At 47.5% G+C, this 19,072-nt stretch overlaps 3 protein-coding genes across 3 annotated transcripts; 2 read left to right on the top strand and 1 right to left on the bottom strand.

The window, feature by feature from the left end:
• The first annotated feature begins 1,177 nt into the window (after window positions 1-1,177).
• pef1 (penta-EF-hand domain containing 1) lies at window positions 1,178-7,090 on the top strand. Its single transcript, XM_007904264.2, has 5 exons — window positions 1,178-1,228; window positions 2,830-3,235; window positions 3,984-4,139; window positions 4,412-4,555; window positions 5,671-7,090. Exons 1-5 carry the CDS (start codon window positions 1,205-1,207, stop codon window positions 5,898-5,900), a joined length of 960 nt encoding a protein of 319 aa, XP_007902455.2. The 5' UTR covers window positions 1,178-1,204; the 3' UTR covers window positions 5,901-7,090.
• Window positions 7,091-8,171: 1,081 nt separating this feature from the next.
• LOC103185647 (CD276 antigen-like) lies at window positions 8,172-11,978 on the bottom strand. Its single transcript, XM_007904262.2, has 5 exons — window positions 11,934-11,978; window positions 10,836-10,897; window positions 9,993-10,346; window positions 9,300-9,587; window positions 8,172-8,851 (listed from the first exon to the last, which is right to left on the bottom strand). The coding sequence occupies exons 2-5, from the start codon at window positions 10,885-10,887 to the stop codon at window positions 8,661-8,663; spliced, it is 885 nt and encodes a 294-aa protein (XP_007902453.1). The 5' UTR covers window positions 10,888-10,897; window positions 11,934-11,978; the 3' UTR covers window positions 8,172-8,660.
• A 1,854-nt stretch (window positions 11,979-13,832) lies between these two features.
• LOC103185688 (F-box only protein 39) lies at window positions 13,833-18,201 on the top strand. The gene is made up of 4 exons (XM_007904326.2): window positions 13,833-14,279; window positions 14,691-15,263; window positions 16,198-16,374; window positions 16,903-18,201. Exons 1-4 carry the CDS (start codon window positions 13,833-13,835, stop codon window positions 17,029-17,031), a joined length of 1,326 nt encoding a protein of 441 aa, XP_007902517.1. The 3' UTR covers window positions 17,032-18,201.
• The last annotated feature ends 871 nt before the right edge of the window (window positions 18,202-19,072 follow it).

Here is a 19,072-nt window from a genome sequence, read left to right on the forward strand (position 1 = left end):
AGATGTAAAATGGTCCTCTGACATCAGAGTCATGTGCAATATAATAATAATAATCTTCGCATTTGATCCGGCGCCCTATCACATGGTTGAGACGTCTCAAAGCGCTTCACAGAATATACTGTAAAGGGGATTGACCGATATTTTGTGGGAACGCAGCAGGCAATTGCGCACAGCAGCGTCCCCACAAACAGCCGTGGATTGAGTGACCTATTTATTTATTTACTTACTTATTTATAAAAGCTATTCTATTTCTTTATTTACTTAAGGAATTCCTGGGTGGGACGAAACGTTCGGCGAGTTTCCTTATTCCACACACCTGTTTACCAGCAGTAAATAGGAACCCGGTTATTAGTCGATTGGCAGATCGCATTTCCAGGGGGTAATAATCATTTCTAAAAAATAAACATATAAAAATGATGGTTTGGTCTCTTCAACCCACGGCTGTTTGTGGGGACGCTGCTGTGCGCAATTGGCTGCTGCGGTTCACCCACAAAACATAGTCGTTACACTTTTACAGTATCATCTGTGAAGCGCTTTGAGACGCCTCAAAGACGTGATAAGGCGCTGCATCAAATGCCAGAATTATTAGTATTATCTGCTCACAAACAGCCAGACAGAGACAGACTGAGGGAGAGACAGAGACAGACAGAGGGAGAGACAGACAGAGAGGGAGAGACAGAGACAGACAGAGGGAGAGACAGACAGAGAGGGAGAGACAGACAGAGACACACAGAGAGACAGAGACAGACACACAGAGAGACAGAGACAGACACACAGAGAGACAGAGACAGACACACAGAGAGACAGAAAGAGGGAGAGACAGACAGAGAGGGAGAGACAGACAGAGAGGGAGAGACAGAGACAGACACAGAGAGAGACAGAGACAGACAGAGGGAGAGACAGACAGAGAGGGAGAGACAGAGACAGACACAGAGAGAGACAGAGACAGACAGAGAGGGAGAGACAGAGACAGACAGACAGAGACAGACACAGAGAGACAGACAGAGACAGACAGACAGTCAGACACAGACAGACAGAGACACAGTGCAGAGGGCGGGACACGCCCCGAGCGGTCGCTGTGATTGACAGCGCTGCAGCCAATCAGGAGCCGCGGCGATCGGAAAATGTAACAGTGAGTGGCGGCGGCGGCCAATGGGGAGCGGCGGCGGCTGTGCGCGTGCGCCTCGGAGTCACACCGGGAAACATGGCCACTTACCCTTATGGCTCTGTGAGTGTGGGGGAGAGAGGGGGGGAGTGAGTGTGGGGTAGAGAGGGGGGAAGGGGGGAGAGGGGGAAGGGGGGAGAAGGGGGAAGGGGAGAGGGGGAGTGAGTGTGGGGGAGAGAGGGGGGAAGGGGGAGAGAGGGGGGAGTGAGTGTGGGGTAGAGAGGGGGAGGGAGAGGGGGGAAGGGGGAGAGAGAGGGGGAGTGAGTGTGGGGTAGAGAGGGGGGGGGAGAGGGGGGGAGAGAGAGGGGGAGTGAGTGTGGGGGAGAGAGGGGGGAAGGGGGAGAGAGGGGGATGAGTGTGGGGGAGAGAGGGGGGAAGGGGGAGAGAGGGGGAGTGAGAGTGGGGGAGAGAGGGGGAAGGGGGAGAGAGGGGGGGGAGAGAGAGAGTGAGTGGGAGAGAGAGGGGGAAGGGGGGGAGTGAGTGGGGGGGAGAGAGGGGGAAGGGAGGAGAGAGGGGGGGGGAGAGAGGGGGGAAGGGAGGAGAGGGGGAGTGAGTGTGGGGAGAGGGGGGAGGGAGGAGAGGGGGAGTGAGTGTGGGGAGGGGGGGGGAGGAGGGGGAGTGAGTGTGGGGGAGAGAGGGGGGAAGGGTGGGAGAGAGAGGGGGGAGAGAGGAAGAGGGAGGGAGTGAGTGTGGGAGCGAGGAGGAGGGGGGAGGGGGGGGGGAGAGAGGGGAGGGGAGGGGAGGGAGGGAGGGAGTGTGGGAGGAGGGGAGGAGGGGGAGAGAGGAAGAGGAGGGAGTGTGGGAGAGAGGAGGAGGAGGAGGAGGGAGAGAGGAAGAGGAGGGAGTGTGGGAGAGAGGAGGAGGAGGAGGGAGAGAGGAAGAGGAGGGAGTGTGGGAGAGAGGAGGGAGGGAGGGAGAATGGAAATGGAGAGTGTGTCTGTAACTGTACCAGCACTGCCTCACCCTGGGGGTGGGGGTGGGGGGGGCTCAGTGATGAATGGGGTTGAAGTGAGAGGCTTAGAGGGAGGCCAAGTGACCTGTGTGTGTGTGTGTGTGTCTGTCTCCCTCTCTCCCTAACATTCCCTGAGCCCCAATGAAGTGCCTGAGTGTGATATTCCCTCCTGGTAAATGTCAGGAGGTAGATGTGTGGGGGGGGCAAAAAAAAAGAGGTGGGGGAATAAGAACAGGCAGAGAGAGGGAGCTTCTTGTCTTAGGATCTGAGGAAGCAGAAACTCTGGCATCAGGAAGCCTCACCGATTAGGAACCCCCCCACCCCTCCCTTTTTGGGATGGCGTGTTGCTGGTTTCTCGGGTGGCGGGGCGGGGTGGGGCGGGGCGGGGGAGAGAACCGGACACGCAGCGAGCCGGTTAGCTGGACGTCCAGTCAGGCGCGGCACCTGGGCTCAGTCCGTCGATTTGACGGTAGACTTTAATTAGTCGTTGGCCACACGGTGTGTTTTCAGACGGGTTGTGGTGGTGTGTAAGGCCCGAACAGGAACTGACTCGCTCTTGTTATCGTCGTCTGTTGCTGTGCGTTGACTTGATCTTTCGTGATCGAGCTGTGGGGGGGCGGTGGGGGAGGGGGGTGGGGGGCGGTTTAGGTCGCGGTTCCGGTCGCTTGTGACTAAACCCACGGTTTTGCTGACTATGTCCCTCTCATCTCAGAACTTCCCTGGGGCGTCAGGCCCCGCACCGGGAGCTCCGCCTGGGGGCTACTTCCCCAGACCCCCCCAGGCCGGGGGGCATTACGGGGGCCCGCAGGCCGGAGGTCAGTATGGAGGGCCGGCTTTGGGGAGCCAGTATGGAGGCCAACAGGCGAGTGGTCCTTACGGAACAGCAGGGGGGCAATATGGCAACCAGGCCCCGGGGGCACCGTACCGCACAGCTCCGCCCGGGCACTTTGCAGCCTCTGCTCAAGGCGGTCACTACGGGGCCTCGGCTCCAGGGGCCCCGTATGGAAGTGCGTCTTCAGCGAGATCCTACGCAGGCTCAGCACCAGGAGGTCCCTACGGAGGACAGACGTATGGGATTCCACAGCAAGGACCATACGCATCAGGGGCCCCTTCAGCTGGTAAGTGTCGGGAGAGAGTGCGTCCTGGAATGTGGCTCGATTTCAGCCCCAACCCACACTCTGCCCACCAGTCTCGCCCCCTCCAAGCCTTGGCTCTTGCCAACCTGCTCTTGTGCTCTGCCTGAGACCTACCTGTGCCATATATACATATATATATATAAATCCTTGCATTCGATACAGCGCCTTATCACATCATTGAGACGCTTCACAGAAATTCAGTTGACTGTGTATGTATCTGTGTCGAGGCATGTTGGCGAACACAAATATCAGGCACTCAGTAACACAATCACATTTACAAGTGTGTAAACATTGCAACAGGAGAAGAAACCTTTTCAGGGACTGTTGCACCTTTTGAATATCATTTGTCAAGCACTGCAACTTGATAACATTACAGCGAGTTTGCCTTTATATCCGCACAATAGCAACATTAGAATCCGAATGGTGTTGCAGAGCAAAGCCATTGTTTAATACCCAAGGGATGAGCCCAAAAGCTGTGTCGTAAAATATCTCTTCCAAAGAGTGGACAGGTTCGAGCTTTTTTCTCTCTCTCTCTGGCGTTTGAGAGAGGCGACCTGATAGAGACTTTTTGAAAGTCTGACAGGGTTTTGTTAGCAGAGATAAATAGGGTCTTTCCACACGTGTATATCCTGTGAAGCTTTGAGACATCTCGAAGACCTGATAAGGCGCTATATCAAATGCAAGGATTATTATTATCGTGTTCCACTGACCATGCGTGGCCCTGGTGCAGTTGGTGTCCCAGCAGGTGTGGACCCTGAAGCCTATTCCTGGTTCCACTCGGTGGACGCGGATTCCAGCGGATACATCTCCATGAAAGAGCTGAAACAGGCGCTTGTCAACACCAACTGGTCAACATTCAATGATGAGACCTGCTACCTGATGATCAGTGAGTTTGGCACCTACTGTGATTGAGTTAAACCTATCGTGTGAGAGCCTAATAGAATAATACAATACAACCCAATACAACCTTGCTTGGCGAAAGGTTCAGTTTGCCAGTTTATTGCAAGTTCACGTCCCAGGCACAGTGACTGTATAAGATATTAAATAGCACAACATCGGGAAAAAAAATCTTTTGTACTTCCTACGAAAAAAAATGAATGCATTGTGACCATAGTTTGGGTGCCTGATTGGAAAATGTGTGTTTTCCCCCCTTTCCAGACATGTTTGATAAAAACAAAATGGGTAAGATCGACGTGTATGGGTTTTCTGCGCTGTGGAGATTCCTGCAGCAGTGGCGTAACATGTTCCAGCAGTTTGACCGAGATCGATCGGGGAGTATAAACGCTCAAGAACTACAGCAAGGTGAGGACGGGAGGATGGCTTGACTCAGCTTGTTCCAGTCCTTCATGTTGATGTGTTTATATGGCAAACAGTATGTGTAACTAAGATCTTAACTCAACATTTCTTGGGTGAAGCAGAGACTTGAGTTACTTTACCAGGGATCCACACAATGGGGTCGAGGGTAAAACCTACCAAGAATAGAGGGGAACCAAGAAGACAATGTTAGCGAGCAACTTGGGAGAATTAATATTAATAAAGAAATGGTTTTAGGTAAATTGTCAGGTCTTAAGACTGATAAATCCCCTGGACCTGATGGCCTACATCCTCGGGTTTTAAAAGAGTGGCTACTGAAATAGTGGATGGGTTGTCTTTGACCTTCCAAAATTCTCTGGATTCCAGAACGGTTCCCATTGATTGGAAGATTGCAAACGTGACACTACTATTTAAGAAGGGTGGGAGAGAAAAGATGGGGAACTATAGACCAGTTAGTCTGATATCAGTGGGAGGGAAAATTCTTTAGTCCTTAATTAAAGATGTTGTTATGGGATTCCTGGAAGACCATAACAAGATTAGGCAGAGTCAACATGGGCAGGTAATTAGAGTTAGGTTAGAAGATCAGCCATGATCTTATTGAATGGCGGGGCACAGGCTCGAGGGGCCGAATGGCCGACTCCTGCTCCTAATTCTTATGTTCTTATGTATCATTACGCAAAATAGCATGATTTAGATTCGGCTATTTATTCTGTCTAATCCCACCGCACTTATCATTTTCTTCGTAATGTTATTATATATTTAATTGGATTGTTGCCACATCTTAATTAGGCTATAAGGTGAATGGGCAGAAGTGTGGCGGATACAGTTCAGTGTAAGCAAATGTGAGGCTTTAAACAACAACAAATTACAGTTGTAATGCGCCCTTCACGTCGGAAAGACTCCCAGGGCCCTGGATAATCAGGGGGTTCAGACCCGAGCTGGGAGTTGGGGTCAGGAGAGGGTGGAAGGAGGATGGGGTGTGTGTGAAAACTGGTGAAATGGAGAATTTCTTGGGGTGGGGGGTAAGGCAGATAAACCAAGGGGCTTGGGAACGCCTTTGTTGTATCTAATGTGGCTTTCTCTCCGTTTCCTTTTCATCCCAGCGCTCTCTCAGATGGGGTATAACCTCAGCCCACAGTTCACCCAGTTTCTCGTGTCCCGGTTTGCCCAGAGACCCACCCAGCCCACTGTCCAGCTGGACAGCTTCATCCACATCTGCACCCAGCTGCAGAGCACGAGCGAAGCCTTCAGGGAGAAGGACACCAGCCGTTCCGGAAACATCCGGGTCAGCTACGAGGACTTCCTGACGCTGGCTGTGTCCCGCATGCTATGATCTGTCGCCAGGGCAGCCACCAAGTGAGTTTAGAGAAAGAGAAGAAGCTGGTTTTACATTCCTACCGATCAGTGGATTAAAACACTTGATTTCTTTATAAACTATAACACACACAGGGAGATACACACACGGGACACACACACAGGGAGACACACACACAGGGAGACACACACACACACAGATGCACACACGTGTGCACACACACAAGAAAAATAATCAGGAACTAATATAGATAATAGGGTCACTTCCGCCAATTTTTTTGCCACCAACTATGGATCAGTTTTTTGCCTTCAGCGGCTTTTACACTTGTACTTTAGTGAAGTAATTGACAGACCTGCCAAATCTCCCCAACAAATACGTTGGTTTCGATTTAAATTGTTCGAAGCCCTGTTGCCACGAGAACGCTCAGTTTGCACAAAAGCGACTTTAGTGCTAAGTTACGGGACAACGACTCCGGACAGAACATTCGGAAAGCTTCACAAAGTATCCGTGGCTTTGAGGTCTATGGGGTTGCTTTGGTTGAACAACCAAATTCCCAGAAGGTAGAGCCTGCTTTTGAAACGTAAATTAATCTTGTGAATACAGTAGCGCTGTGTATGATGAGTAGATTACACTCTTCTCTCTTTCCCCACCCCCCCAATTACTAAAGATATTTTCAACCATCAGCCAATGTTGACTTGGAGGCGTTGGTTGGCAAAGGGTCGAGTGCGGTGGAATTGATGTCCAGGGCTCACGACACGTCACCGTTTCAGTGACTGTTGGACAAACGCCTTTAAAGAAATAGACGATATTGATTTTCATGTGGAAATGTGCCGTCTCCTTAAGGAGGAGGGAGTTGCGGGTGAATCTGAAGTTGTTTGTCCAGCACAGCACAGCACACGTTTTATTATTGGATAAGTGCCAATTAGTTTTCACACTAAGTTGATTTGTGACCAGTAGATAAAACAATATTCTTTTGAACTGCATTGACTTTGCTCGCTCTCTTTCTCTCTCTCTCAATATATATATATGTATAGCAGCATCTCTGGACTAAAGCAGACAATATAACAGTAGTTTTTGTGAGCAGTATTGTAGATTTGCATTGACTTTTCTTATTACCATTAAAGCATGTTAGAAAGAAGGGTGTACCATATGGATTGTTTTTCACGTCGGTATGGCACAAATATTAGCAATAAAACCACGTACGTAGACATTTTACTTTCCAGAGTGCTTTGTGGAAGTTAAGGGGCCTCAACTCAGCTTGTTCCTATCATTTTTTTTAAACAAAGTAATTTAAAAACAAATTCCCGGGTTGTTTCGGGTTATTCCAATGGGGTTTGACACCCTTATTACATTTTGTGTTTCTCCTCAAACCTGCGGATAGAGACCTGATACGGGACACGCACTGAGAAGAATACTTTGCACATTGGAGCGATTTTTGCCTCCTCCTCCTCCTCCCCATATCTTCATAACATTGTTCACTGTTGCTTCAAATGCCGCCTGGTGTTCGTGTGCTCTGAGACACCGCCCGTGTTGACTTCCTTTTCTGTCAGGTACAAGTGTTGACTTCCCTTCTGTCAACTCCACCAAACGCTCAAACGTTCGTTCGCCTTTTCTTCTCTGCTTGAAAAATGCCATGGGATTCACTCGGATTGTAATCTTACTTGTTTTGCGAGTTTTTGCAATGGCACAGTCACTGGATCGAAACGCTCTCCTAAAGTGACGTCGTAGCAATGATAATAATAATCCATGCATTCACACACACCTCCAGCTGGACTGGAAAGGTTAAGACAACTTTGCAAATAAATGGAGAACAACAACTGTGGGAAATAAAGGGGGGAATCAGTCTCCCTCTGGTGGAGCCAAACAGAAAAACCTTTATAATAATCATAATAATAATGCTTGTATTTGATAGTGTCCTCCAGACGTCTCAAAGCGCTTCACAGAATATACTGTAAAGTCAATTGACTGTACATTTTGTGGGAGACGAGCAGCAGCCAATTGTGCACAGCAGTGTCCCGCAAACAGTCGTGGATTGAGTGACCACATTATTTTTTAATTTATTTTATTTTTGAAGGGATTATTACCCCTGGAAAAGCCATCTGCCAGTTGACAAAAAGCAGGTTCCTACTTACTGCTGGGTAAACAGGCGTGTGGAGTAAGGAAACTTGCCTAACATTTCGGGATTGAACCCAGGCTCTCTGGGAAGCGCTCTAACTACTGAGCTCCAGGAATCCACATATGGTACACAGTTAGAATACCGTACTTCCCAAAATAAAACAAATCCACAGATTGATCATAAAATGAATTATATTTTAATACGATAAATGGTTCCACACAGATTTCACAGGCACTAGTGTCCACTAGTATTTTTTCCCGTATGCATGTCTTGTATCTCGTGGCCATGACAGGCTATTTAACTATGAGGCACTGAGGTCCATTGAAGCACCTGCGAGTGTCCTGTTTAAAACCCTCCAGTCTTTGCTCCTCCCTTCCTCTGCAACCTACCAACCTGCCCGCTCCCTCCGATCAGCGGGCTCCGGCCTGCTCCACATCCCCAGCCTTGCCCTCCGCACCATCAGCAGTCAGGCCATCACCTTTTCTGCTCCCACCCTATGGAACTCCATCCAGGAGCCCCTTTATCTCCTTCATGGCCTGTCGAGACATCTCTTTGACCATGCCTTTGGTCACCCTCCCACCCCCATCTCCCCTCACTTGTTGTTGGTTGAAATCAAATTGATTTCAGACCACAGATCACTTGGACTTGACTGGTTCCTTAAGCTACTGAGACAACAATATTCCATTGATAACGTCCATTCTTTCTTTGAGCCTCTGGGAATCTTGAAGGTTTCTCCTTCTGCTTAACATTATATTGAGGGCAATTATCACCAACAGTGCAACCAGTGCAATCAGAGAGACAGCCATGATAACCACATATAGGCTGGAAGCCTCTTGGTTCTGAAGAGGATATGCTGAAAACAGAAATGAAAGGAAGTGGTAAGAAAATAATCCATTCAATGCATCATAAGAATGAAGCTTTGTAAACTGAAGGAAATTACTGAGCTGCCTCAATGGCTAAAGATTATCTGGTTTAACACTACCCCCCCCCAAGGTTTCTAATTCAGCAATTATTCTTTGTTTTCTTATGGGCAGAGAGACAGTCTAACACAATCGCACAAACAATACTGACCAACTCCTTGACCAGTTACGGTGAGGGAGTGTCCAATATTGTAAAGTTAAATGTTAATGGCAACGAACAATTACATTTTCGCCCACAAAATACCCAGTCAATTCATTTTATAGTACGTCCCAAAGCGCTGGACAGTCAGGGATTATAAAATAGGGAGGATTCAAATCACCCACAGTGTCTCCTCTTAATCTATCCAATGACCCCTAAATAAATGAAATTAAGTGCTTTACCTATGCCAAGGAGGTGGACTGGTCTAAGGATAGTTTGCTTGACTGCATCATTCCTTAACACAAAGGTATACTTTTCACTGAGGCTTGTATTGTTTCTTGCCATGATACTCTTCAGTAAGTACAGATTGTCGGTGGTTTGTTGGTAAACAGTTTCAGACAAAACAGGCTCAAGCTTCTCTTCCCCGCTGTACCACAGCACATCAGCCTTTGGGTAGCCTTCAGACTCGAAGCTCAAAATGATGCTGGGTGGATTGTGCCTGATCATCAGATTTGGCTCCGTGTAATAAGCTGTTGGAAATAAATTGTTTGTTAAAGCCGTGTCAGCCTCCGGGAGGAAGCTCGTGACAGTAAATGTGTTTGTAATGTTGGCTCATTAACTGTGGCATCGTTTGGGCTGATATATCGAGTTAGTGGGTTAGTGATCACCATTCCCCACTTCAACTGATTACAGGGCTTCCGACAATCTATCTCTGGGAGTTTCCGTGTGCAGGTGGGAGGCCTGGAATTCTCAGTTGGGTTTGGAGACTGAAGCACGGTGATGGGTTTCCACGTGCGTCAGACACCCGGCCGACATGTGGGACCCAGGGAACTAGATCACTGCTTTACACGGGGGCTTTCGAAGGAGGGCAGGAGGGAGGGAGGGAGCGAGGGAAGGGATACATTTTTACGAGAAGAAAAAAGACATTTATCTACCAGCAAATTGGACTGAGAGAGTTCCTTCGTCACTTTCCATGAGAGTACTGACGTGACACTTGTATTGTCCAGCGTCGCTTGGCCTCACTCCTTGGAGTTTTAGGGAAATGTTTCCGTGTTTAAACTGGTCCGGAAACAGACTCGTTCTCCCCGAATACTGGGCGCTCTGCAGTTTGAGTTGGTCTGATCCGTAGTAATAACTGTGGACCAAAGCATTGCTCCCCATGTGCAGCCATTGGATTGTGATGTGATCGAGAGGTTCATCGCCAGTCACGTTGAACGCACACTGCAGCAATGCGGTTTCTCCTCGGATAATTGTCTGTGGCATTTTTGAGACTCTGACCTCCAAGCCAACTGCACATACAGAAACACAATACATTAAGAGATAGTAGTAATAATTAGAATAATCCTGGCATTTGATACAGCGCCTTATCATGACTTCAAGACGTCTCAAAGCTCTTCACAGAATGTACTGTAAAGTGAATTGACTGTATATTTGTGGGCGAAACGCGGCAGCCAATTGCGCACAGTAGTGTCCCCACAAACAGCCGTGAATTGAGTGACCAAATTTTTTTTTAAGTATTTATTAACCCCGGAGAAACGATCCGTCAATCAACTAACAACCGGGTTCCTACTTATTCCTAGGCAAACAGAGGCGTGTGGAGTAAGGAAGCTTGCCCAACATTTCGCCTTGCCCCGGGAATCGAACCCAGGTCTCCCGCTTGCGAAGCCAGTGCTCTAACCACTGAGCTACAGGACTCCACACAAAGACATAAAAGGTGCTTTATCAAACACAATCTAATGAACTAATAGATCAAAATTATGAAAATATTAAACACTTACCAGTAACTAGGATTTGTCCCAACACAACGAAAAGGCAGTTAAAAACCCACATTTTCTATATCCTGTAAAATAGAAACATTAAAGACACTCATAAATGTACTTGTTGGACATTCGTCCTGAAGACAGTTTCCTGAGTGGCTGTGCTCCCAACACAAAGCATTCAACAACAACAACAAGAAATACAGTGCCCTCCATGCAGTGTAGCGTCTCAGAGCGCTTAGGGCATTGCAAGCTGAAATTCCACCCGGTCTTAGCCTGTGAAACCACTTGCCTTGAAATGTAGGATTGTGATTGAAAATATAAAAATAAATATAATAACAATCCTTGCATTTGTTACAGTGGGAAAAAAGCCGGTGTTTCTTCCTCTTCGATCGTGCTTATGGTCACCTACCCTTTTCCCCCCAGCTAAGCGCACTGAGACACTGTCCCCGCAAAAGACCTTTGACTAAATAAGCGTCCCAACATCTAAAATCTAAGCAGACTCTTCTCAATCGTCCTCTTTCTGAGAAAGCGAGTGGATCTGCGACGAAACAATTGTTTCAGCAGTGACCCACAAACAGTTGTGGATTGAGAGACCAAATGTTTTTTTAATGGACTATTATCCTCTGAAAAACAATCTGCTTATCAACTAACAACCTGGTTCCTACTTAGGTAAACAGAGGCGTGTGTGGATTAAAAGAAACTTACCCAACGTTTTGCTCTGCTCAAGAATCAAACCCAAGTCTTCTCACTTGCGAGCGAGTGCTCTAACCACAAAGCTACAGTACTTTTCAAATAAGCGATTATTCAGGAAGTTCACTGTACAACGAACATCTCAGCAAATAAAATCACCACAAACCCAAGTTCCAATGATGTGAAAAAAATATTCTCTTTTCTATTCCCTGCTCTTCGGTCTCCCAACTCTCTTCTTCCATTCCCAAACTTTTGTCACTCAATAAGTTTGAGGCATTTTCACCAACGAAACAAAACAGAATGAGGTACAGTGAAAATAACTTTTAGAACCCGTTAAAGCCGACGGGAGCAGCTGAGTTAAAAGGAAACTAGTAATAAACTCTTTGCAGAGTGGTCAGAATGCGTGCAAAGTAACTGAGTGCTTACCATGTCACTTCTCTCCTCAAACGTTCCACTGTGATAAAATGCTGTCGTTTTACACATGTACTGACAGGAACTTGAACTAGGAAATCCTTTTAAGGGTAAAAGAGAGGGTGAGGCCAAGAGAGACACTTATCATGAAGTAGGTTAATAACCACCTCAGTTATTGGACTCTCACTCTCTGCATACCTTGCAGCAATTTTTGTAACTGGCTCGTGTTTTCGGGGTGAACTCGGGGTTATTTGGGGGAATTTCCCAAAAATCATACCCGTTGGGTGTGGAACCTGTGAGAGACCCTGTGGTTGTTTCAGTCAACTCGTTGCCCTTTGATCTTCCTCGCCCACAGTCCTGAGGAGATTGTCGCTTGGAAACTCAGCAACACAGGACTGATATTTCAGGTTTCTGTGCGAGACTGATACTGACGCCTTGTCACGTCGGTAACGTCAGCCGAGGGATTCATGAAAGCCGACACACATTGAAATGCAACAATCAGAGTGTGAGGTCACAGTGGTTGCTATGACCAGGCAACACCGAGAAAGACTTTGCTTGATTAGTTTTCATGGTAACCCAGGAGAGAAACCCGATTCACAGCGAAAGGGATTTTGATCGACAGCCAAACCTGTGTTTCTGGGCGGCCACAATATCTGATGAAAGGGAGACTGATTGATTGACTGACTGACTGACTGACACGATTGATTAGCGATTCCCATCTTAAAACAGCCCCTGTGAAGACTCTCCTGATATCCGACCGGTTTCAGGTCAATAAGTGATCCTTCTGTGACCCGCTGTGCCATGTGACTAGTCGCTATTGATGCATAACTGCTATCCTAAGCCGGTAAGTTACGGCACTAATTCTGATCAATACACTACACTGCCGCCCGCATTACTGACCCGGACCAAACTCTGTCCCTACGTCTCACCAGCTCTGGCCCAGGCTTCACTGGCTGCCCATCACTGACCGGATCAACTTCAAGATCCTCTCACTCTCGTGGTCAAATCCCTTCACTCTCTGGCACCTCCCTCCCTTCCTCCCTCCCCGGCCTCCTCACTCCCCAATCCACCACCCGACTCCTCCGCTCGACTGGCACCGTCCTCCTGCTCATCCCTCGCTCCCTCGGCCCCACCATCGGAGTTCGCGCTTTCAGCCACTACGCCCTGAAACTCTGGAACGCTCTCCCTCAATCCCTCCGCCTTGTCCCCTCTCCCCACTTTCAAGTGCCGCCTGAAGACTTTACTGTTCGACCGTGCTTAAGGCCACCTCCTCCTCTCCCCCACCCGCGGCTCGGAGTTAATGACAATAAATAAATATAAATATGCCAATAAATCTGCTTTGACTCAGCAGATTCTCAAATTCTCAAGACTGTTGACGATTGCGGTTGATAATTATTGATTGCGGCTCTTTAAGCATTACCTAAGGCTTGTTGCCAAAAATATGGTTATAATCACTGTAAAAGACCTGAAATTCAGCTAATTCTCATCGCCCTCTGGTGTGTTAGATATTTGGGTTTTAATCCTTTACTAAGTTCTGCTTCTTTACCAAAGTGAAGCAATTAATAACTTCAGTAAAGTACATGTATAATATAATAATAATCCGTGCATTTGATATAGCCCCTTATCACATCTTCGAGACGTCTCAAAGCGTTTCACAGAACATACTGTAAAGTGTAGTGACTGTAATATTTTGTGGGCGAAACGTGGAAGCCAATTGGGCACAGCAGTGTTCCCACAAACAGTCGTGGATTGCGTGATCCAATTATCATTATTATTAATATAACATAATAGTTTTCTCAGTCTCAATCAATTGTAACTGTTTCTGATCGGCACCTGAATTTCATTTAACCTTGAACTTGTTGTGGTTTGTCTCCTGGTGGATGGACAACAGTATTCACTGTGACTGAGAGGGACATGGAGGTGTCCTACAGCCAGTGTACAGATGGGGGTAACTGGAGCGAGCTGCCAGAGGTGTCATTGAGGCAGGTGTTCCGCTGGCTCGGAGATCAGGACCGGGTGCGAGCGGCGATGGTGTGTAAATGCTGGTACCACGTCATGCATTCTCCAGCTCTCTGGAGATCCAGGACATTCACCTTCTGTGGCAGACCCTCCAAGTACCGCCGGGCAGAGTACGAGTCCGCCATCTGGTACGCCAAGAAGTTTGGCCGGTACCTGGTCAACTGCGAGATCAAGTTCATGAACCCCTACAATTCCCTGCTGACCAGGCGCTTCCAGATCACCATGAGGAGCTTCCTGGCTCGTTTAGGCAACGAGAACAACCGGCTCAAGTCCTTCACCATCCAACACCTGGAGCTGGACCGTCTGGTGTGGAGCTCGTCTGTGAGGAATGCCTTCCTCAAGGTAATAATTATTGGAATATCAATAGTAATAATAACAACAATAATAGTAATAATGATAGTAATAATAGTACACGTCTAAAATCTAAGCAGACTCTTCTCAATCGGTTCATGAGCTTGAAACATAGAGCAATTCTCTCACTTCCTCTTTCTGAGAAAGTGAGTGAATTTGCGAGGAAACAATTGTGACTGTCTGTAGTACAGCACACCTTTATATACTGACCCCTCGTAAACTTTATTATAATAATAATAATCCTGGCATTTGACACAGCGTCTTATCACGTCTTTGAGACGTCTCAAAGCGCTTCACGGGATACACTGTAAAGTGCCCTGGGTGAGGGGCGCTGTATAAAGGCAAGTTATTGTTGTTGTTGTTGTTTATGTAAAATCAGACGCTCTCTCTTTTCTGTTAAAGAGTCTGAACTTTTTTCTCCGCCGCGAGTGCAAACACCTCCAGTCCTTCAACCTCCGCGGAGCGAGGCTGGGTATGGAGCAGGGCTTCTCCATCCTCAACTCCTTGGTCCACCTGAGGCAAAGGAGCTCCATCTCCGAGCTGAACATCGAGGACTTCTTCAGCCACCACCTGGCCATCTACGCCAACCCCACCTTCCCCAAGATCATGCGCAGTTTCTGTGTCCTGACCAGCCTCTCGCTCAACTACAACTGTATCTCAGACGACCTCCTTGACACCCTGTCTGACAGCTGCTCACAGACCCTGAGGATCATGAACATCAAATGCCACATCCACGACCCTCACAGCCAGGTGATTTGGGGGCTATCCTGGTCTCTCCTGGCTAAACGGGCCACCAGCCTGAAGGTGAACTTTTACTTTGACCTGGTGATGAGGAACGATCGATTAACTCGGATTCTGGTCCCTGAGATCCCGGTGCGGAGTCTCAATTTCAGGAGCTGTTACTTCAGTGACCCGGACTGGACGATGAAACCCACCCTGGTCGATCTGATTCCACACTACAAGAACACACTACAGGTACGTGAGCAAGAGTGACACCGTGACCCAGGAATGTGCGGCCAGATAAGAAGTTACCCTCACAATCTTATCTGTCGCCGCACCTGCAATCAGACTAACTGCCAAACCACTCACAAAGGAGATACCTTTCGAGCTGTCTCAAACCGCTTTGCAGGGTTTTCCTGTAAGGTATAGTGACGGTGTATTTGTGGGTAGAAATGGCAACCGCGCGCACACACTTCCAACAACAGCTTCGACAGTGAAAGCCACATACAGAGTAAAGGAAGTGAGTAAAGGAATGCAACTTTACAAACACACAGCTTTGCGGTAAACGTCAAGGTTATTATTAACACATTATTGAGTGTGTATCCTACCTCAGGCACTCCAACACCACCGGCTTAAAGCCACATTTCACATTGTGTCAATAGGTTTAATGTCTCATCCAAAGGCTGGCAGCTCCAACAAAGCAACACGTAATGGAGTCTAAGTCCCAGGCTCAGAGTCGTTGGGAATCAGTCTCAAAGCGTCTCACAGGATTGACTGTAAAGGGTAGTGACTGTGTATCTTGTACCCAAACAAGGCAACCCATTTGCACACAGCAGTGTCTCGCAACCAGTCACTGAGTGAATGACCAATCTTATTTGGTGAATTGTTGGCTAGGACACCAGGAGAAACTCTCTTCTCTTTTCCAATCCTGCCTTAAAGGGGAATTTAAGGTCCAGTGGAAGACGGGACTTTAGTTTGAACATCTCTTCTGACAGACGGTACCTCAATACAATACAGCTTCCCCTCCCCCCACCCAGCACGACACTGGAGCGTCAGTCCAGACTGTAATCGTGCCAAAGTGCTGCTTGAAGCCCCACCTTCTGACTCAGACGCCAGAGTTAATAGCAGTTAATCTCTCGTTGGGTTGGACATTCTGCCCTCCTCAACCAGACAGGTTTTGTTTTGCCAGAAGCTGACTTTGGAGTTCAACAACAGCCACGAACGGATCGATGATGAATTACTGCAACTGGTGTTGATGTGCGACCGACTGCACTACATGAAAATCTGGGCTTTCCTCAGCATCAGGTTTATCGAGACAATGCTACAGTATCGGCAGGAGGGGAAGTCCAACTGCCGCACTCTTAAGGTAAGGTACACGGTTGTTTTTCTGGGGTGGATGCCTGTAGCTCAGTGGTTAGACACTCGCCTCACAAAGCTAGAGTATCCGGGTTTGATTCCCAGGCAGGTCAGGGCGAAACATTAGGCAAGTTTCTTTACTCCACCACACACCTTCGTTTACCCAGCAGCAAGTAGCTCCAGGATGCTACCCCACGAGAAGGGCACTATGTAAGTGCAAGTTATTGTTGTTGTAGGAACCCGGTTATTAGTCGATGGGTGGATCGCTTTTCCGAAGGTAATAATCACTTGAAAATTCACTCGATCCACGACTGTTTGGGGGACGCTGCTGTGCGCAATCGCCCTCAACGTATACAGTCAATTCACTTTACAGTGTATCCTGTGAAGCGCTTTGAGACGTCTCGAAGATGTGATAAGGGGCTGTGTCAAATACCAGGATTATTAGCATTATTGTTGCTGGTGGTGTTATTCTGCAGATGAACAGGTAATTACAGGTAACTTGCACTGCCCGTGTGGTGATATATTGTTTTATCCCCAGGTGAGAATTTACATGCACAAATATGAAACGAGTGAAGAAGATAAGATGCTTCGTGATCTGTACATGAAGTACAGGGATCTAATTGACACAGAACTCAATTATTTGGTTATTACGTACCCCTTGATGTAAAGCACAGCTCTACTGAATACGACAGGCCGACTATAAAACATTTAAACAGTTAAAGGATCAGTAAGTGTAATTCTGCCAGTCAAATAAAACCTTCAGAAACTATGCTGTTATCAGAGGTACCTAATGTGTAAGGAATGATTGCAGAATTATTTTATACCAATTTACAGCAAAAAAACTATGAAATATTATATATACATAGAGAGCAATTGACTGTAGTGCTTATTACTGATGGTGTGTGATGTACAGAAGGTTATTATTCTATTGAGGCTACTAATTACATTGCAGTTAGTTCTGGTGCTGGAGTCTGTTGTACAGATAAAAGTCAGATAAATTGTTTTTATGGCGTTTCACTTGTTTGCAATAGAAGGACGATGCCAGTGTTTATTACTGTATTCATTAAATACAAGCACTTGTTTATCAAAGGCGTCTTTGTACATTGCACATCGCCATGAGAACCATCCTGTCTGCACACAAATCACACACGGTGATGTTTCTGAACTGTTCCTTCTTATTACGAAATACACACACACACACACACAGGTCTCCAGTTGCTGAGGGGAGAACCTTCAGTAAAGTATATTTAGTACACGAGAGGATTGGCTGATAAGAGCATAACATTCCTGCAAGAACACAGCCCAGATTCAACATCCCCAAAGCACTGGATTCATAAGCCCTTGAGGGTCTCAATGGCTTCTAAGAGCGTGAGCTTTATTATTATGCTTTTGATCCAATGATTACAATGAAGTGGTAGATCTGAGCGACATGCTCAGGCTATTGAAAAGCACTTGGAGATCGAGGTGGAAAGTATAATAGTCATCCAAACCTTTCCAACCTTTCTATTAAATGGGGGCGTAGTGAAGAGATGCCTTGTTTAGCTATCGGTGTAAAGAAGATCCGTCGATCAGGGCAATGAATTAGAAACCTCCATTGTGTTGTTCCCCCCACACACACACCCACCGCCCACCCACCCACAGACACCCACCCAAACGCATACAGACACTAGCAGAAGTTACTGCCTCCAGTTCCAACCTCAGCGACAGTATAGAGATGCTTCCTGATAGACAGAAACAGTGACCCAGGCTGCAATTGTATTTCCTTGTGGGAAGCCTTTGATAGAGGCTGTTTTCCTCAGAAAATGTTGCCTATAAAATCTAATCTGAAATATGCAGGACTATGGGGTAAGAGCAGGGGAGTGGGACTAGTTGGGGTGAGAGCGGGGGAGTGGGACTAGTTGGGGTGAGAGTGTGGGGGAGTGGGACTAGTTGGGGTGAGAGTGTGGGGGAGTGGGACTAGTTGGGGTGAGAGTGTGGGGGAGTGGGACTAGTTGGGGTGAGAGTGTGGGGGAGTGGGACTAGTTGGGTGAGAGTGTGGGGGAGTGGGACTAGGGGTGAGAGTGTGGGGGAGTGGGACTAGTTGGGGTGAGCGCGGGGGAGTGGGACTAGTTGGGGTGAGAGTGTGCGGGAGTGGGACTAGTTGGGGTGAGAGTGGGGGAGTGGGACTAGTTGGGGTGAGTGTGGGGGAATGGGACTAGTTGGGGTGAGAGTGGGGGAGTGGGACTAGTTGGGGTGAGAGTGTGGGGGAGTGGGACTAGTTGGGGTGAGAGTGGGGGAGTGGGACTAGTTGGGGTGAGAGTGTGGGGGAGTGGGACTAGTTGGTTGCTCTTTCAAAAATCTGGCACAGTTACGATGGGCCGAATGGCCTCCTTCTGCGCTGTAAGATTCTAAGATTCCATGATTTACTGCGTGTGATGGTGCTTTCAGTTAAGAGGTGGAATTTTATAATGTGTATGAATTTTGCAAATAAATGATTATTTCTTCTGTAATAATAACATGTCATTGTTGTCCTCTTTTAATTCGGATTAAAACAGCTTGTTTTTTTCCGAAAAGAATACATACTCTGTTCGACTGTCAGGCAAGGAAGGCAGCAAGAGACAATAAATCAATAGATATTTGATAAAAATGAACCATCCAATCTGCATACCAACACCTCATTGTACAAGTCATTGGTTAGTGACCGCAAGTGGTGAACTGCGTTCAGTGTT

The sequence above is a fragment of the Callorhinchus milii genome, unplaced genomic scaffold, assembly GCF_018977255.1.
Source record: "Callorhinchus milii isolate IMCB2004 unplaced genomic scaffold, IMCB_Cmil_1.0 Scaffold10, whole genome shotgun sequence".
Taxonomy (NCBI): domain Eukaryota; kingdom Metazoa; phylum Chordata; class Chondrichthyes; order Chimaeriformes; family Callorhinchidae; genus Callorhinchus; species Callorhinchus milii.

Bases quoted from the DNA above. Each gene is read 5' to 3' on its own strand.
- pef1 (XM_007904264.2), top strand. From the start codon at position 1,205: ATGGCCACTTACCCTTATGGCTCT. The intron at 1,229-2,829 runs GTGAGTGTGGGG...CTCTCATCTCAG, and splicing joins CCACTTACCCTTATGGCTCT to AACTTCCCTGGGGCGTCAGG. The intron at 3,236-3,983 runs GTAAGTGTCGGG...GCCCTGGTGCAG, and splicing joins ATCAGGGGCCCCTTCAGCTG to TTGGTGTCCCAGCAGGTGTG.
- LOC103185688 (XM_007904326.2), top strand. From the start codon at position 13,833: ATGGAGGTGTCCTACAGCCAGTGTACAGATGGGGGTAACTGGAGCGAG. The intron at 14,280-14,690 runs GTAATAATTATT...TTTCTGTTAAAG, and splicing joins TGAGGAATGCCTTCCTCAAG to AGTCTGAACTTTTTTCTCCG. The intron at 16,375-16,902 runs GTAAGGTACACG...TTTTATCCCCAG, and splicing joins CCAACTGCCGCACTCTTAAG to GTGAGAATTTACATGCACAA.
- LOC103185647 (XM_007904262.2), bottom strand. From the start codon at position 10,887: ATGTGGGTTTTTAACTGCCTTTTCGTTGTGTTGGGACAAATCCTAGTT. The intron at 10,347-10,835 runs GTAAGTGTTTAA...CTGTATGTGCAG, and splicing joins GGGACAAATCCTAGTTACTG to TTGGCTTGGAGGTCAGAGTC. The intron at 8,852-9,299 runs GTAAAGCACTTA...TTCTGTTTTCAG, and splicing joins AGTCCACCTCCTTGGCATAG to CATATCCTCTTCAGAACCAA.